The sequence below is a fragment of the Oncorhynchus mykiss genome, chromosome 18, assembly GCF_057628025.1.
Source record: "Oncorhynchus mykiss isolate SJ-2025 chromosome 18, ASM5762802v1, whole genome shotgun sequence".
Classification (NCBI taxonomy): domain Eukaryota; kingdom Metazoa; phylum Chordata; class Actinopteri; order Salmoniformes; family Salmonidae; genus Oncorhynchus; species Oncorhynchus mykiss.
In genome coordinates, this window is record NC_143039.1 from 19948205 (window position 1) to 19966963 (window position 18759).

Consider the following 18759-nt stretch of genomic DNA (forward strand, 5'->3'; position numbering starts at 1 on the left):
GTGAATGTTATAGCCTATTTTTCTACTAAGTGTGATTTCTCCGGCAACAACAAGACGAGGAAATTGTCATTCTCCTCAGTAGAGCTTGAGTTGAAGATTGACTACGTGCTCTGTTATTACACATGGATTTATCATGAACCATAATGTCAGTCAAATAACAATGTTGTCAAACCGTTGTCGTTTAGCGGTTTTATAATATATGCCATTTAGCAGACGCTTTTATCCAAAGCGACGTAAATTTGACAAATGGGTGGTCCCGGGAATCGAACCCACTACCCTGGTGTTACAAGCGCCATGCGCTACCAACTGAACTAAGAAATATTAAATAAGACTCACAGTATGGACCTTAGGAACAAATTGCTGGAGTGTGTGATTTGACCTGCTATATAAGTCTACATGACATTTCCAAACCAAACCCTCAGGATAGGATTGGCATTAAAGAAACATGCAAACCAATGTTTTTCAGTGTTGGCATGTAAGTAAACACACATTGTGTCCTGAACTAAACATTTCACAGAACAACTAAATAGCATTATATATGTATGATTTCAGCTCCCTATATGTACAGTCTTTCTTCCAGGGAACGGTTAGAAAATGCCTATTACACATTGGTGGAGGGCATGTAGATGAAAATTGCAGATTTTCAAATATGACATCTCTTCTGTCCTGTCTGGAAATGTGAACCATTGATTCTATAGGCAGTAAAAGGTCTTATAACAACGATTGTACTCACAAGAGGGTTTAATAGGCTAGAGATCAATGGAAACGCTGCTCTCTGCACCGGCCTGTCATGCAGGCTGAAATGCTAAGATAAAGTAATCAATATTATCTGTGAAATGTCACATTTATGATAATGGTGTGGATGAAGAGTGGCAGGCAGGGGCCATCCCAGAAGGATGGGCTCTTGTTAGTATCAAACACCTTTCATCCAGGCCTACAACATCATGAATGGTAAATGCGTGTGTGTAGGTGTGTGTGTCGGGAAGGTGTTTGGGGAAAGCAGAGGTCTTGATGTTGAAGGAGGAAGTACAATAATCAGTTATTAACCACAACCTTTTCATGACAGCTATTTTCTAGGCTTGTGTGACCCTTCAAGTGCCATGCCATGCCATTCTGGTAAGGATGATCGCTTACTTTAGGAGTAAAACTCTATGGGGTTTTCTAGGGGTCTGAACACTTCTGTTGTGGTCTGTGTGGCCCACCTTGATCTCAGTGTAAAGCTGCCTTCAAAGCCCCTAAGCCCTTATCACGGCCAGCCCAGACTCCCCTGCACCCAGGCCACCGCAGTGGCCCTCCTCCATGTGTGAAAATACCATGATTTCATCTATAGCAGATAGGGAGCTGAACATAAACAACCCCAGCCTCTATCCAAGCCGATGTTCTGAGACATGAAACAAGACAAACGTCTGGAGTGATGAATATGAGGAGCTTGATCAAGGTTAGTCAAGACATTAGAATTAGACTTGATCAAGGTTAGTCAAGACATTAGAATTAGACTTGATCAAGGTTAGTCAAGACATTAGAATTAGACTTGATCAAGGTTAGTCAAGACATTAGAATTAGACTTGCTTGTCAATGTTCTCAATGTTTAGGTTACCAAACCCCTACAAGCAGTAGTGTATTTTCTGTGGAATTGCCCACTGGGATTTAAATTGGCTTAGCAAGCAACTTTGCATCCCTAGAGTTTCCAACAATTAAAAAGCATTACCTCACCCTGAGGACAAACCCCAATCTCAATGTGTATAGATCTTTCTAGAAATCCAAGAACTGTGAAGACAACCAAGTGAATGCACTGAACAGGGACGGACTGGGACCAAAAATCGTTCTGGACATTTCTAACACCGGACCATTTTGTCCCTTGAGGGCCCCATTACTAGCCAAATAATGATCATTTTGTGCAAAAAAACATTTATACAGGCCCACTGGGCTAAAGATGGACCAGTCCATCTGGAAATGACCAGAATTGCCCTATATCCAGTCAGACCTTGCCACGGAATCATTTTAGTTGAGAATCAGAAGGCATCTTCAGATACTTTACAAACACAGACATCCTTACCTCTCTTATTACCACAATATTACTTTGTCTGAAGATTCATTTTCAACCAAATAGCCATGAAAGGATTTGATTATGGTTGGTAAGCAAGGAGAAGGCATAGTTTATAATTACTCTAGTGTTAATGGTTATCCAGACAATTGAAGATAATTGGAAAGGATTAAAATGACTCTTGATGGGTCAAATCCTACCTTGTAATACTTGATACACGTGAACGTTTGGGTTACCCAAGCTAATATGAAGTCAGGACACTTATATAGGACACTTGAAATATAATCACTGGATTGGACAACAGCACTTGGGGGAACTAGGGAGTATAGGATGAATACACAAGCACATCCTGCTTGACTGTCTGGTGTAAATAGACCACTTCTTTCCAAAAATAATTATTGTTTTCAAACACTTGATGATCCGTTTCATTACAAGATACAGATTGTAATAATTACATTCATTACATGTTTGCGTACTTCAACCGATATCCTGGGACTGTGTAGCAATTAAACAAATTCTAATTAATCGTTACCCACATTTTATTTAGCAGGGTACCTGATCAAAGTGACAGGTTTTTCCACATTAGATGAATATGCATCACACAGTAAATGGAGCAGCCAACCTGCCATCCAATAGCCTCAATGTTTAATATGATTCTCATTTTGTATCTTTGTAGTTATGCACACACACACACACACACACACACACACACACACACACACACACACACACACACACACACACACACACACACACACACACACACACACACACACACACACACACACACACACACACACACACACACACACACACACACACACACACACACACTCCATTACAGAGAGTGGGCTGGTGTGTGTGAGGTCAAACACAGACCCAGAGTTTCTCCGTTTGTCTAATAGGAGGGCGGGTCCACAGGGAGGAGTGATTCTATTTGACCAGAGGTTGGCCAGACTGCAGGGGACACAACCTCCCATATCTCAATCTGTATGCACAGGGCAGGATTCTGACCTGGCTCCATTAGGGAGCTCACTCTGATAGCTCCTCCAACCTGCACTGCAGAGAAATCAGAAATCACATTGCCTCTGTGCTGCAGTGGAAATACTTTGGTAGCACAGCAAATCTACTTAGACCCTGTTAATTCATTATGAACAAAACATTTTGATTTGTGATAGTGACCTACATGGTCTCTCTCAGAGTGTATTATTGCACAGTGCAGGACAGATCCCCCTCTCCCAGTGTCTTCCTATAGTTAGTGGTTTAGCAGTAGGATCCTACTAGGTATTGCCTGAGGCAGGTACAAGCACTGGGGTGTTTAACTGGCTAATGTATTCTGGTCAGTTAACCACACAGACATCACTGCTAATAGGTTTTCTATCTCTCCAATGTCCAGACCAGCAGACCTGGACATGACTGTGAAGCAGTAAGATCACTATGGTATTCAACCCATGGATGCTGTTCATTAGATTTCACCCTAAAAACAATGGCAACAATGAGATTTGTCAACATGACTCAGGAATGACAGGTTCAGAAATCCACAAAAAAAATGTCTGCAGTGAGAACAGCACTTTATGTAGCTCTTTCCTGCAATCAAATGTCCCTCTAATGGCTTCATGGGTGGAATGTTATAAATAGTTTTCATAATTAATACTTTCTTTTAACTGCAGAAAATCCAGTGTTTTTATGTAAACAATTGTTATATTTCAGTCTTCTGTGATGGATAAAGTGTAATATTGGGATGCAAACTCAAAATGTAGTATATTTCAACTATATCTGACATAGCACAGGTGACTACTTTATTTAAGCCCATAACTATCAGGAATCAAGGTAAGACCCAAGTGCAGATGTTTATTGTAACCACAGGAGCAGGCAAACGACCGGACAAGGCAGGCAGGGGTCGATAATCCAGAGCAGAGGCCAAGGTACAGGACGGCAGGCAGAGGTCAGGCAGAGGTTGGTAATCCAGAGGTGGAGCAAAGGAACAGGACAGCAGGCAGAGGGTCAGGCAGAGGGTCAGGACAGACAAAGGTCAAAATCAAGAGGACAAGCAAAAGCACGACTAGGGAAACCCAGAACCTGAGACAAACCACTGGTAAGCTTGAACAAACAAGACGAACTGGCAACAGACACACAGAAAACACAGGTATAAATACCCAGGGGATAATGGGGAAGATGGGCGACACCTGGAGGTGGGTGGAGACAAGCACAAGGACAGGTGAATCAGATCAGGGCGTGACACATAACCATGTGTGTGAGGTGTATACTTGCTTCAAAGTACATTTGCTTAAGACTACCAAGAAACACTTTGTGTGGTCCTGACCCTGATTTGGCCCACTGCTGTAAAAGGTTCATTTGTCCTCCTCACAGGGAGACCCTGGTAAGGTAGGAGAAGTGGGGACCCCAGGTGGTATTCAACCTATGGGTGTTATTCTTTAGATTTAACTGGAAACCATGACAAATATAATTGTTGACAACATGACTCAGGAGTGATGGGTTCAGAAATCCACAACAACAAAAATGTCTGCTGTGAGAACAGCACTATTTCTAACGCTTTGCCTGTTACAAGAACACACAATACTTCTTGGGAGGAATCTGCCCATAAGCAATATGTACACTCTAAGAAAAAAGGGTTCCAAATGGCTTCTTGGCTGTCCCAATAGGAGAACCCTTTTTGGTTCCAGAGAGAACTATTTTGGGTTCCATGTATAACCCTCTGGGGAAAGGGTTCTACATGGAACCCAATAGGATTCTAGTTGGAACCAAAAGGGTTCTACCTGGAACCAAAAAGGTATCTTCAAAGGGTTTTTCTACGAGTGTAGTCACAGCATGAGATGAAGACTGGGAATCAAAGAGCTTTACCTGGTTGGTCTGTTTCAGCATCTGTGTCTGCAGGTAAATGATTCCACATGTAGGAAAGGATGAACTTGGAACTGGATGCCCTCTATCATAGAACAAATATGTGCCCCATCTTCTTCTTCTCTTGAAGCTTTTGGGCCTATACATTGACCTTTGACATATGAACCCTACACTGGGGATCATGTTTTCTCATCCTCTCTTCCTGGTTAGATAGAGGTGGTGGCTTGAAAGTGGTTGCTGATGCTTAAAAATATGTGGATGCTATTTCTGCTTTGAGAGAATATATACAGAAAGAATACACTGAGATGCAGAAGAAACCTCTGAGATGTAAATGTAAAATAACAGGAGACAGGCCCTTTAGTAAAAGAACACTGTCAGTGATTGACATGGCACACAATAGCCCCAATATGGGACATCAGTTTACATTCACATTCATGTTGTAGACATCAGTTTACACTCACATTCATGTTGTAGACATCAGTTTACACTCACATTCATGTTGTAGACATCAGTTTACACTCACATTCATGTTGTAGACATCAGTTTACACTCACATTCATGTTGTAGACATCAGTTTACGTTCAAATTCATGTTGTAGACATCAGTTTACACTCACATTCATGTTGTAGACATCAGTTTACACTCACATTCATGTTGTAGACACCAGTTTACACTCACATTCATGTTGTAGACATCAGTTTACACTCACATTCATGTTGTAGACATCAGTTTACACTCACATTCATGTTGTAGACACCAGTTTACACTCACATTCATGTTGTAGACATCAGTTTACACTCACATTCATGTTGTAGACATCAGTTTACACTCACATTCATGTTGTAGACACCAGTTTACACTCACATTCATGTTGTAGACATCAGTTTACACTCACATTCATGTTGTAGACACCAGTATACGTTCACATTCATGTTGTAGACATCAGTTTATGTTCACATTCATGTTGTAGACATCAGTTTACACTCACATTCATGTTGTAGACATCAGTTCACATTCATGTTGTAGACATCAGTTCACATTCATGTTGTAGACATCAGTTTACACTCACATTCATGTTGTAGACATCAGTTTACACTCACATTCATGTTGTAGACATCAGTTTACGTTCACATTCATGTTGTAGACATCAGTTTACACTCACATTCATGTTGTAGACATCAGTTTACACTCACATTCATGTTGTAGACATCAGTTCACATTCATGTTGTAGACATCAGTTCACATTCATGTTGTAGACATCAGTTTACACTCACATTCATGTTGTAGACATCAGTTTACACTCACATTCATGTTGTAGACATCAGTTTACGTTCACATTCATGTTGTAGACATCAGTTTACACTCACATTCATGTTGTAGACACCAGTTTACGTTCACATTCATGTTTTAGACATCAGTTTACACTCACATTCATGTTGTAGACATCAGTTCACATTCATGTTGTAGACATCAGTTTACACTCACATTCATGTTGTAGACATCAGTTTACGTTCACATTCATGTTGTAGACATCAGTTTACGTTCACATTCATGTTGTAGACATCAGTTTACACTCACATTCATGTTGTAGACATCAGTTTACATTCATGTTGTAGACATCAGTTCACATTCATGTTGTAGACATCAGTTTACATTCACATTCATGTTGTAGACATCAGTTTACACTCACATTCATGTTGTAGACATCAGTTTACACTCACATTCATGTTGTAGACATCAGTTTACACTCACATACATGTTGTAGACATCAGTTTACACTCACATTCATGTTGTAGACATCAGTTTACGTTCACATTCATGTTGTAGACATCAGTTTACGTTCACATTCATGTTGTAGACATCAGTTTATGTTCACATTCATGTTTTAGACATCAGTTTACACTCACATTCATGTTGTAGACATCAGTTCACATTCATGTTGTAGACATCAGTTCACATTCATGTTGTAGACATCAGTTTACACTCACATTCATGTTGTAGACATCAGTTTACACTCACATTCATGTTGTAGACATCAGTTTACGTTCACATTCATGTTGTAGACATCAGTTTACACTCACATTCATGTTGTAGACATCAGTTTACACTCACATTCATGTTGTAGACATCAGTTTACACTCACATTCATGTTGTAGACATCAGTTTACACTCACATTCATGTTGTAGACATCAGTTTACGTTCACATTCATGTTGTAGACATCAGTTTACGTTCACATTCATGTTGTAGACATCAGTTTACACTCACATTCATGTTGTGGACATCAGTTTACACTCACATTCATGTTGTAGATATCAGTTTACGTTCACATTCATGTTGTAGACATCAGTTTACACTCACATTCATGTTGTAGACATCAGTTTACGTTCACATTCATGTTGTAGACATCAGTTTACGTTCACATTCATGTTGTAGACATCAGTTTACACTCACATTCATGTTGTAGACATCAGTTTACGTTCACATTCATGTTGTAGACATCAGTTTACACTCACATTCATTTTGATCAGTAATCAATGTCCCATTATGTGGCTAGGCTGTAAAGAAATGTTTTCTTGCTATAGATGCTACAAAACCACCATACCAGCATATACATAATGCTTTATAGACAAATGCTATATTAAAGAAAGAAAATAGAAAGAAACTCGTTTAAACCCATAGCCGGTGGGTTAGGGTTTAATAAAAATAGCCAGCAGGTTACAGTTTAAACAAAAGGCCAGTGGGTTAAAGTTTAATCACAAGGTCAGTGGGTTAGAGTTTAAACAAAAGGCCAGTGGGTTAGAGTTTAATCACATGGTCAGTGGGTTAGGGTTTAATCACATGGTCAGTGGGTTAAAGTTTAATCACATGGTCAGTGGGTTAGAGTTTAAACACATGGCCAGTGGGTTAGGGTTTAATCACATGGTCAGTGGGTTAGAGTTTAAACACATGGTCAGTGGGTTAGAGTTTAATCACATGGTCAGTGGGTTAGAGTTTAAACACATGGTCAGTGGGTTAGAGTTTAATCATATGGTCAGTGGGTTAGAGTTTAATCATATGGTCAGTGGGTTAGAGTTTAATCACATGGTCAGTGGGTTAGAGTTTAATCATATGGTCAGTGGGTTAGAGTTTAATCATATGGTCAGTTGGTTAGAGTTTAATCACATGGCCAGTGGGTTAGAGTTTAATCACATGGTCAGTGGGTTAAAGTTTAAACACATGGCCAGTGGGTTAGAGTTTAATCACATGGTCAGTGGGTTAGAGTTTAATCATATGGTCAGTGGGTTAGAGTTTAATCATATGGTCAGTGGGTTAGAGTTTAATCACATGGTCAGTGGGTTAGAGTTTAATCATATGGTCAGTGGGTTAGAGTTTAAACACATGGCCAGTGGGTTAGAGTTTAATCACATGGTCAGTGGGTTAGAGTTTAATCATATGGTCAGTGGGTTAGAGTTTAATCATATGGTCAGTGGGTTAGAGTTTAATCACATGGTCAGTGGGTTAGAGTTTAATCATATGGTCAGTGGGTTAGAGTTTAATCACATGGTCAGTGGGTTAGAGTTTAATCATATGGTCAGTGGGTTAGAGTTTAATCATATGGTCAGTTGGTTAGAGTTTAATCACATGGCCAGTGGGTTAGAGTTTAATCACATGGTCAGTGGGTTAAAGTTTAAACACATGGCCAGTGGGTTAGAGTTTAATCACATGGTCAGTGGGTTAGAGTTTAAACACATGGCCAGTGGGTTAGAGTTTAATCACATGACCAGTGGGTTAGAGTTTAAACCCATAGCCAGTGGGTTAGAGTTTAAACCCATGGCCAGTGGGTTAGAGTTTAAACCCATGGCCAGTGGGTTACAGTCTAACTCCAGTACATAAGATAAGGGGAAAGAAATCCTTAGCCCCATAGTGTCCACCATAGGAGGGAAAAACGATACACATGAAAAAGATTTTGATCTATCGTTCCGTCTATCTCAAAATACAGAAGGGGGGTTAGGATGAAGAGCCTATCTGGAGGAATTCAGGCCTTGTTTGAGGATTATAACTTTTTCATTCATAGCCAAAAGCCAGAGAGAAGGGTCCTCCAATGCCTCATGGGCCAGGGGCCTGGGTCTATAGTACAACTAACCACTTAGATAGGAGAGATAAAACTGAGTTAAACTGCAACAAAGTTAAAGTATTAAAAGTGTATCCTCTCAACTTAAATGTATTAACCACAGAAACAGATGTTACTGGAATCAAAACTGCCACCTTGTTCATGCACAGAAAGACAGCTCCAAAAATTGTCCCTTAGACACAGAACTAGGATAATTTTACTCTTCTCAATTCCTAATGGAGAAATTAGGGAGGAAAATACATGCCTGACCTCAGACCAGTGTCTGCCCAGGGACAACGTTGCAGACAGAAGAGCGTCTTCGTCATGGCAAGGACCAACAAGCAGATCACTAGACAAGTCTGACATCTAGTGGCGAACAAGGAGCAACAAAACCCGAAGGCAGTTCATTGCGCAAAGACAGAGAGGAAGAGGTGAAGCGAGAGGATGTACTCTGCCCAAAATCTGTCCACGTGATATAAGCCCTTTTTTGTATGGGGGAGGGGGGGGGGGTCTATAAGCGAGTGTTGAATTACGTGAGGCCTACTTGGTAGAATAGAAGTTCCGTAATGTTTAGGCTGTACTGATTTAAGTGGATGCACGTGGCATTCCGGCAACAATTTAGTTGTTCCTGTTGGTCACGCGCCCTCTCGTTGACTAGAATGGTCTCGCCTGCCTTCAATCACTGGGGAAATGTAATTACATTGTTAGAGCGGTCACTCGGCTATCTTGTCAATGTAATATATCGTCTTTGGTACAGCTAACCTTTTCTGTCCTGTACTTTCCTACCTAGCCTGAGGTCTAATCTGTGTATGGAGGAGTTCGTTTTGCATGGCCCGGTGACTGGGGATATCAGTTAGGGCCAATGGAATCGTCTAAAATATCCAACTACGCCTACTTAGAATGGTCTAAAATAACCAACTCCGCCTAACCGGAGCACCGGGCCTTGTAAAACGAACTCGACCTATGAGAGAAGAGGGAGTGTCCAAAACTCCACCCCCGCCCTTCGCAGTTTATAAAAACAGATTGCAGTAACACACGCAGTTAAAACATACTCACGGAGACCCCATTATAGGTTCACTGTGAGAGGTTATACCACCAACACTTTTATTTTTCTACGGAAACGAAGACAAACAGAATCAAAATGGTGAGACCTTTATTTTTTTCCACATTGCCTTCGACGCATAGGTTGTAATAATGTAAATGTTGAGTTGTATGAATTAGGCTAAATTTCTAATGTTTTTGTAGTCCATCCTGTATAGTAATGTTTATGTTATCTATAATACTTCTAGGTACAGCCTACGCTACGGCTCACCTGTTTTTATATAATATGATTTTGTTCTGATAACATGGTGCGTCATTATAGGAGTATCCATTTTGCTGCGCGTTCAATTTAGCCCGCCGTTTTGCTTTTCAATTCAAACACGACTGGCGCAGTAGACAACTATTACTAGAATGCATTTAATTATTAAATTGCGTCACCTGAGCCTTAATTGTCCTATTTCATAATGACTCAGTTCACATGTATCTGCATTTACTATCAAGTTGTCATTTGGCGCTGGAAGCAGCCTCCTGCCATTTTGAATGGTTAAAGGAGTTGCCCGTTTCCATATAGTGGCCGTTGGGCCAGTGTGGTTATGGGTGTGTTTATTTGCTCTGCTGGCTTTAAATGCTGATGTGGCTCCCACGGGTCCGTGTTTATTCTGATGGGTGACTGTAGGCCTAGTCAGCTACTGTTCCTGTTGCTCTAGTCTACTGCGCAAAACTGGGAACGTTCTCTCTATGTAGTGCTATTCAGTCCGAACAAGTGACAACGAGTACTAATGAACCACAGATCCACCATCTACTGGAGTATGGCAGATTACATCTACAATTAGTAAAAAAGAAGATTCATTGTAATAGTTGTCCCCAAGTAACATTTTCCCACCAAGTTGCCACATAGATGTTTTTAGGACATGGCTCACATTTGTATTACCTCACATCCTGCCCATGTAATTTAATCATAAATATATCAAGGAATTTGACTTAGACCTCTCAGAAATCTTGTGACTATGCATACATGCTTAGTCGTGATGGGGTAACCTTCAGTAATCTGAGCTGAAAGGGAAATCTGAGGTTAGGAGTGACGCAGAGCCTAGTGGATCAGCATTTCAGACTAGCACATGGCAGACTGTCTGATCGTGAGGTTAAGGTCTATAAATGTGGGTGAAAGAGCCTTTATGATCCATTTCAGTTCATGTACTACTCTGGTCATAATGCGGTGTCTTCAAACAGTTGATTTGCCTGTTCTTCTTTTAGCTCTTTACTAAAGATTACCATGGCATGTGGGAGATTCTTTTGACAGCTGCCATCTAATTTGAATGTTATGAAAGGAGAGGGAGACTATTTGTTTGGGTGTGAATTCCAAGCCATATGTCTTCCCGCATAACACAAGGCCCTCTTTGCACTTAAAAAACCCCATAGCGGACAGAACAGGAAGCTGGAGGGGGGTTGCTTACTAGCTACTGAACGAGCCACAAGCGGTTAGTCCATCAGCCATGTTGGTGCCAAGTGTCTCAGTGGACTTGCAGTTGCACAAACTCTTTGTTCATCTAAACTGTACTCTACGGTCTACCTCCATACCGCGTTCAAAATACAGGAAATGAATACCATAACCTAGCATGTACCTGACTGGCCTATTTGGTAACATTATCATAAATGGCTTATTATATCATGAGTAAACAGTCACGGAATCAACTAGCTATCACAGTTACACATGGGCCTGCACTAGACTCGCCTACAAGGTTTCAAGTGTGTGGTTTAGCAAATCAGGGCAACCCCTGACAAATGCAACAGGGTGGGGGTTAGTTTCTTAAATCTGGCATGAACTAGAGGTTCAGGACACCATGTGGTTGTTCCCACATGTAACGGATGTGAAACGGCTAGCTTAGTTAGCGTGGGCGCTAAATAGCGTTTCAATCAGTGACGTCACTTGCTCTGAGACCTTGAAGTAGTAGTTCCCCTTGCTCTGCAAGGGCCGCGGCTTTTGTGGAGCGATGGGTAACGATGCTTCGAGGGTGACTGTTGATGTGTGCAGAAGGTCCCTAGTTCGCGCCCGGGTATGGGCGAGGGGACGGTCTAAATTTGTACTGTTACATTGATGCTGTTGACCCGGATTACTGGTTGCTGCGGAAAAAGGAGGAAGGTCAAAAGGGGGGTGAGTGTAACGGATGTGAAACGGCTAGCTTAGTTAGCGTGGGCGCTAAATAGCGTTTCAATCAGTGACGTCACTTGCTCTGAGACCTTGAAGTAGTAGTTCCCCTTGCTCTGCAAGGGCCGCGGCTTTTGTGGAGCGATGGGTAACGATGCTTCGAGGGTGACTGTTGATGTGTGCAGAAGGTCCCTAGTTCGCGCCCGGGTATGGGCGAGGGGACGGTCTAAATTTGTACTGTTACATTGATGCTGTTGACCCGGATTACTGGTTGCTGCGGAAAAAGGAGGAAGGTCAAAAGGGGGGTGAGTGTAACGGATGTGAAACGGCTAGCTTAGTTAGCGTGGGCGCTAAATAGCGTTTCAATCAGTGACGTCACTTGCTCTGAGACCTTGAAGTAGTAGTTCCCCTTGCTCTGCAAGGGCCGCGGCTTTTGTGGAGCGATGGGTAACGATGCTTCGAGGGTGACTGTTGATGTGTGCAGAAGGTCCCTAGTTCGCGCCCGGGTATGGGCGAGGGGACGGTCTAAATTTGTACTGTTACACACAGAAAGGGGTCAGTGGAGTATAATGGGGTCTGGAGGGGCTACACACAGTGGGGGGATGGAGTCATGATTGACACCTCCCTTTAAATAGCTGGCTGCAGTGCTGACCTAGCTGTCATGCCTAAACTAGGCACACACTCACATCCCTGTGACACCACCCCTCCCCCACATCCACCCTACCCAGCTTGTGCTGTCAAACTAGGAGGCTGGAGAAATGGCTGACAGTAGTGGCCCCAGTCTCTACATGAGTGGAGTTATAACGGTAGTACATTATGTGTGGAGGGGTGTAGCAACATGCAGGTGTAAGACCTTGATGTCACGAGGACCTCCCTGTAGTAGATTCAGATCTGAAGTGAAGTGAGGTTTTCTAACGTTTCCTTCACATCCTCTTACTATACTGGAAAAAAAACATTTAAAATATTTTACTGGGTTACAGTTCATAAAAGGAAGTCCTTTTCCCATTATGTGGATTCTTCCATTTAAATAATTGCCCTTGATACTACTGAAAGTTAAACTTAGCTTAAGGGGAAATGATTCTACCAGAGGGCAAAGCCTAGTTGGCTGGTGTCTGTTCTCCTGTTACTGTGGCAGGTGGTCTTGTTTATAGCTGGGCCTTGGCAAATCAAAACGCTCTGATTCATAAGTACTGCCAACACACAACATTCCCAGACTCGTCCTCTTGTCATGTCACTGTCTAGTGTACTTATCTTCCTTGACTTTCTTGTTTCTCTTGAATGTCTCACTCCCATCTCTCTGTATAGTCAGCCAGTTTGGACAGACTGGTGTGTGTATGTAGCCAGCTCTGCCTCTGGTGCGCTGCGATTCAGAAATGATACGCTTGTTATTATCAGCTTCACTCATCCTTGGTGGTGCTTTCCCCTCGGCCTGTTCTCTGGAAATACTTCAGTAGGGTGTGGAGGGCCTTTTGGCCTTGATGCAGACTCGTCAGTTCTGTTAGCATTGTCGCTACTTGCTAGCTCAATGACTCGCTGAAGGGGTAGGGTAGCCACTTGCCAAACCTCTCAGTTCGGCCTTGATTCTAGCGATGTCTTATCAGACCTTGTTTCCTTGCGAAGCTGTAATGTTAAACAAATTCACATAATTGTATAATCTCTAATGACCTCTGTCCAAGTTGGCATTCCAAAGGGGGGGGGGTTGTATCTCAATCTAGTGGCATCCTCTCCTCAGGGGTGTGGTGCCTAAATGACAGGAAGAATATAAGGAGAGTAGGCTGTAATGGACTACTGGGATGCAATTGTGGTAACACATTCAGCATGGCTGTTTTGTTAATGCTATAAGAGTCTAATCGACTGGATGGTGTCACTGCAGTCTAGCCTCAACTATCCTGCCGTCTGCCAATACTGCATTGCAAAATTGACTCATTTCTCAAACGCACACCTTCTGTTTGGTCCTTAGTGAATATAGATATCAAGTGCTGCCTTCTCTATAAAATGTGTACACTACATGACCAAGTATGTGGACACCTGCTCTTTGACCATCTCATTCCTAAATCATGGGCATTAATATGGAGTAAGTCCACCCTTTGCTGCTCAACAGCCTCCACTCTTAAGAAAGGCTTTCCACTGATGTTGGAACATTGCTGCGGGGACTTGCTTCCTTTCAGCCACGAGCATTAGTGAGGTCGGGCACTGATGTTCGGCAGTTAGGCCTGGCTCGCAGTCAGTGTTCCAATTCATCCCAAAGGTGTTCGATGGGGTTGAGGTCAGGGCTCTGTGCAGTCCAGTCAAGTTCTGCCACACCGATCTCGACAAACCATTTCTGTATGGACCTCGCTTTGTGCACGAGGGCATTGTCATGCTGAAACAGAAAAGGGCCTTCCCTAAACTGTTGCCACAAAGTTGGAAGCACAGAATCATCTAGAATGTCAATGTATACTGTATAGTTAAGATTTCCCTTCACTGGAACTAAGGGGCCTAGCCCAACCGGTGAAACGGCCCAAGACTAAAGTCACTGAGCTCTTCGGTAAGACCAATGTTTGTCTATGGAGATTGTATGGCTGTGTGCTCGTTTTTATTAACCTGTCAGCAACTGGTGTGGCAAAAATAGCCGAATCCACTAATCTGAAGGGGTGTCCAGACTCCTGTGTAAATGTAAAATGCAGTTGGTGTACAAAACATTAGGAACACATTTTATTATTGTTCCACCTTTTGCCCTCAGAACAGCCTCAATTCATCAGGGCATAGACTCTACAAGGTATCAAGCGTTCCATACTGGTCCATGTTGACTCCAATGCTTCCCACAGTTGTCAAGTTGGCTGGATGTCCTTTGGGTGGTGGATCATTCTTTATACTCATACGTTGAAGTGCTTGACACAACCCGGTGTGCCTGGCATCTACTACCTTACCAGTGTCATCAATAAGGGATCATAGCTTTCATCTGGTCAGTCTGTCATGGAAAGAGCAGGTGTTCTTAATGTTTTCTACAGTGTAGATCAGTTACATGGTTCAGACGTGGTTAATGGCTATGTCAATAACGGTAGTCACACACTGAGACGTGGCTAGGCTTCTGAGACGGTAGCTGCATACAGTTCAGTACTAAAGTAGGTCAGATCGACTCACTGCAGAGTTGGCTAAGCCATGCTAGGAAGTGCAGTCATAGTTCCGTTTCAACACACTGCAAACAGATTGGGTCACCATGCAAATATACACACGACTCATAACTTTGGCTCATAACGCCGGTGGCTTGTCTTTAACTAGCTAGATTATGCCGTCCACTGTTTTCAGGCTCACCTGTCCTTTGTCACTCAGACATGGGCAGGTTAGGTTTGTTTCCTCGGTGTAGAGCAGTGGTTCCCAATCTTTTTCTGTTATTGTACCACCAACTGAATTTTGCCCTGCCAGACGTACCCTCATGTGCATTCTATCAGTAACCTTATGGTCTCATGAGTCTTCTCAAGTACCCTCTGTATCGGCAAAGCGCCCCCAGGGAACCTACTACCTCTGGTTGGGAACCACTAGTGTTAGAGTGCTGCCACTTGGTGGTGAGAAACAGCAGATAAACAAGTGCTAAAATGGGTGCCCAAATCCTTAATCGACCTCAGACTCCTATCCACTGAGTGGTTTGGAGGGGTGTCCACTGGCTCCATTTATCATTGGTGACATTGACAACCAAGTGTTACTCCATCCAGTGCAGACTGCTGTCAATGCATCGGCTCCTTGTGTAGTCAATGTTTTGTACCTGTTCAAAGAAACCATAAGCTAATTGTTTGACTAACCCTATATTTCCCGGTCTCTCCAGCGTGAGTGTATCTCTGTGCATGTGGGTCAGGCTGGAGTCCAGATGGGCAACACCTGTTGGGAGCTGTACTGCCTGGAGCACGGGATCCAGCCGGACGGCACCATGCCTAACAACAAGGCGGTCGGTAGCACTGACGACTCCTTCACCACGTTCTTCAGCGCCACGGGCATCGGGAAATACGTACCCCGCGCCATCTTTGTAGACCTGGAGCCCACTGTCATTGGTGAGTATTGGAGGGATCTGGCAGAGAAAATCCACTGACTGATTGACACTGGGAATGTGTAGGAAGAGGTCTTCATCAATATGATGGTACAGTTCAAAACAAGCATCAAGACCAGACTAATTAACCCTAGTCTGTTCCCCTTTCTCTCAGATGAGGTGCGGACAGGTACCTACCGCCAGCTGTTTCACCCCGAGCAGCTGATCTCAGGGAAGGAGGACGCAGCCAATAACTATGCCCGTGGCCACTACACTATCGGCAAGGAGATCATCGACCAAGTGCTGGACAGGATCCGTAAACTGGTGAGAGAAACTGTCAGATTTGATGGTGATATTAGGATAACAAATGGGTTTTTCATTGTTTTATCAGAAAGGGTTTTAGCCTTGGCTTGCATAAATCTAGCATGAATGGGTCTTATCAGAGCTTGGACTTTCCTTCTAGAAAACATGTTGATGAGTTTTCTGTGTCTTGACAGGCTGACCAGTGTACGGGGCTCCAAGGTTTCTTGGTCTTCCACAGCTTCGGAGGAGGTACCGGTTCTGGTTTCACCTCCCTGCTCATGGAGCGTCTCTCAGTCGACTTCGGGAAGAAGTCCAAGCTGGAGTTTGCCATATACCCTGCTCCCCAGGTGTCCACAGCTGTGGTGGAGCCCTACAACTCCATCCTGACCACCCACACCACCCTAGAGCACTCTGACTGTGCCTTCATGGTCGACAATGAGGCCATCTACGACATCTGCCGTAGAAACCTGGACATTGAGCGCCCCTCTTACACCAACCTCAACAGGCTCATCAGCCAGATTGTCTCTTCCATCACAGCCTCTCTCCGCTTCGATGGTGCCCTTAACGTGGACCTGACAGAGTTTCAGACCAACCTGGTGCCTTACCCCCGCATCCACTTTCCCCTGGCCACCTATGCCCCTGTCATCTCAGCCGAGAAGGCCTACCACGAGCAGCTTTCTGTGGCTGAGATCACCAACTCCTGCTTCGAGCCCGCCAACCAGATGGTAAAGTGCGACCCTCGCCACGGTAAGTACATGGCGTGCTGCCTGCTGTACCGCGGAGACGTGGTGCCCAAGGATGTCAACGTGGCCATCGGCAACATCAAGACAAAGCGAAGCATCCAGTTCGTGGACTGGTGCCCTACAGGTTTCAAAGTGGGCATCAACTACCAGCCACCCACTGTGGTGCCAGGGGGTGACCTGGCCAAGGTCCAGAGAGCTGTGTGCATGTTGAGCAACACCACAGCCATCGCTGAGGCCTGGGCGCGTCTTGACCACAAGTTTGACCTGATGTATGCCAAGCGGGCATTCGTGCACTGGTACGTGGGTGAGGGCATGGAGGAGGGAGAGTTCTCTGAGGCCAGGGAAGACATGGCTGCCCTGGAGAAGGACTATGAAGAGGTCGGAATCGACTCATTTGAGGAGGACGAGGAGGGAGAGGAGTATTAGGAGAAGAGTTCAAAGGAGGGATATGTCCTCGGTCGGCTTACGTATCACTGAGAGATAGAACTGCCTTTACTTGACCATGAAGTGGGGAACGGCCTGCTCCTTCCCTTGTCGAAAGTCATCAATCGTGTTTTCTTCACCAAAGACCCCACATCCATCCATGTTTGACACTATTTTCCCAGGTTGACTATGGAACCATGCAGAACCTTGGAAGATTAAGCTGTCTCCCATAAATGTTTCCTTTAAGTTCATGGTACTTCTGTGCGTTCAGATCTATCCTAAACACTAAAGTTACTGCCAATCAGAAAACAAACTAGCCAACTAAACCCCATGGTGTTGGGTCTTAATGAATGTAATTCAGTAACAGTCTTGGAGGATTATTTTGCATTGCATGTTAAGTTACCCCAAAATAATTTATTGGTTTTATCCCTACAGATTGTATTATTTTCTTTGCCATGACTTATTTTAAGAGTTATCACATCAGGTTACTGTTGTGGCTGTATCCCCTCCTTTGTAAATAAAGTTTTATCTCAGTTAAACCTGTTTTTGCCTCGTTCAATGGTTATAATTAATCACAACTGCCTCCAGTCCTGACCCGAGGTTTCATTGTAATTTGTCTAAATGACTATTAAACGGCCATAAAACATTGGTCTGTGCAATCGGCCACACAAATGGCCTGGTAAGTAGCAGAGAATTCTTGGGATATAAATGTAGCTGCAGGGTGCCTTGAAAAACACGTTTATGGTCAGGTAACTGTCTTAATTGCATACTCCTGTGGACTGTCAAGCCCCATTGGATGAGAAAGCCAGGGGTCTGTCCCTTCTGACCTTCTCATGAGAAGGTGAGAATCTCAAGGATAACCTGTAGTATTGACTAACGTGGAAGGATTTCCCCATAATGTGAAACTAGTTTATTTAGGTTGTTACATAATAGCCTAAAGGTGACAAGTGGCTATATGATGGTAAACTCTTTTGATTTGAGACCCACCGTAGCAAAGTTGAGTCCACTGGGTAGTGCTCTGGTTTAATCAAATACTTGATTTGGCCAGAGGAAGTGCTGAATCGAGAAGTTTCATTCGGCCCAAAATCTGTCCCCGGAATTAAGCCCA

At 43.4% G+C, this 18759-nt stretch overlaps 1 protein-coding gene across 1 annotated transcript; it reads left to right on the forward strand.

Annotated features, from left to right (window-relative positions):
* Nucleotides 1-10052: 10052 nt before the first annotated feature.
* Nucleotides 10053-18190, forward strand: LOC110527229 (tubulin alpha chain). The gene is made up of 4 exons (XM_036951347.2): nucleotides 10053-10139; nucleotides 15985-16207; nucleotides 16358-16506; nucleotides 16680-18190. Exons 1-4 carry the CDS (start codon nucleotides 10137-10139, stop codon nucleotides 17652-17654), a joined length of 1350 nt encoding a protein of 449 aa, XP_036807242.1. The 5' UTR covers nucleotides 10053-10136; the 3' UTR covers nucleotides 17655-18190.
* Nucleotides 18191-18759: the final 569 nt, after the last annotated feature.

Excerpts from the sequence above, each read along its gene's own strand:
- LOC110527229 (XM_036951347.2), top strand. Across the intron at positions 16,208-16,357 it reads CCTGGAGCCCACTGTCATTG|ATGAGGTGCGGACAGGTACC; the intron begins GTGAGTATTGGA and ends CCTTTCTCTCAG. Across the intron at positions 16,507-16,679 it reads TGGACAGGATCCGTAAACTG|GCTGACCAGTGTACGGGGCT; the intron begins GTGAGAGAAACT and ends GTGTCTTGACAG.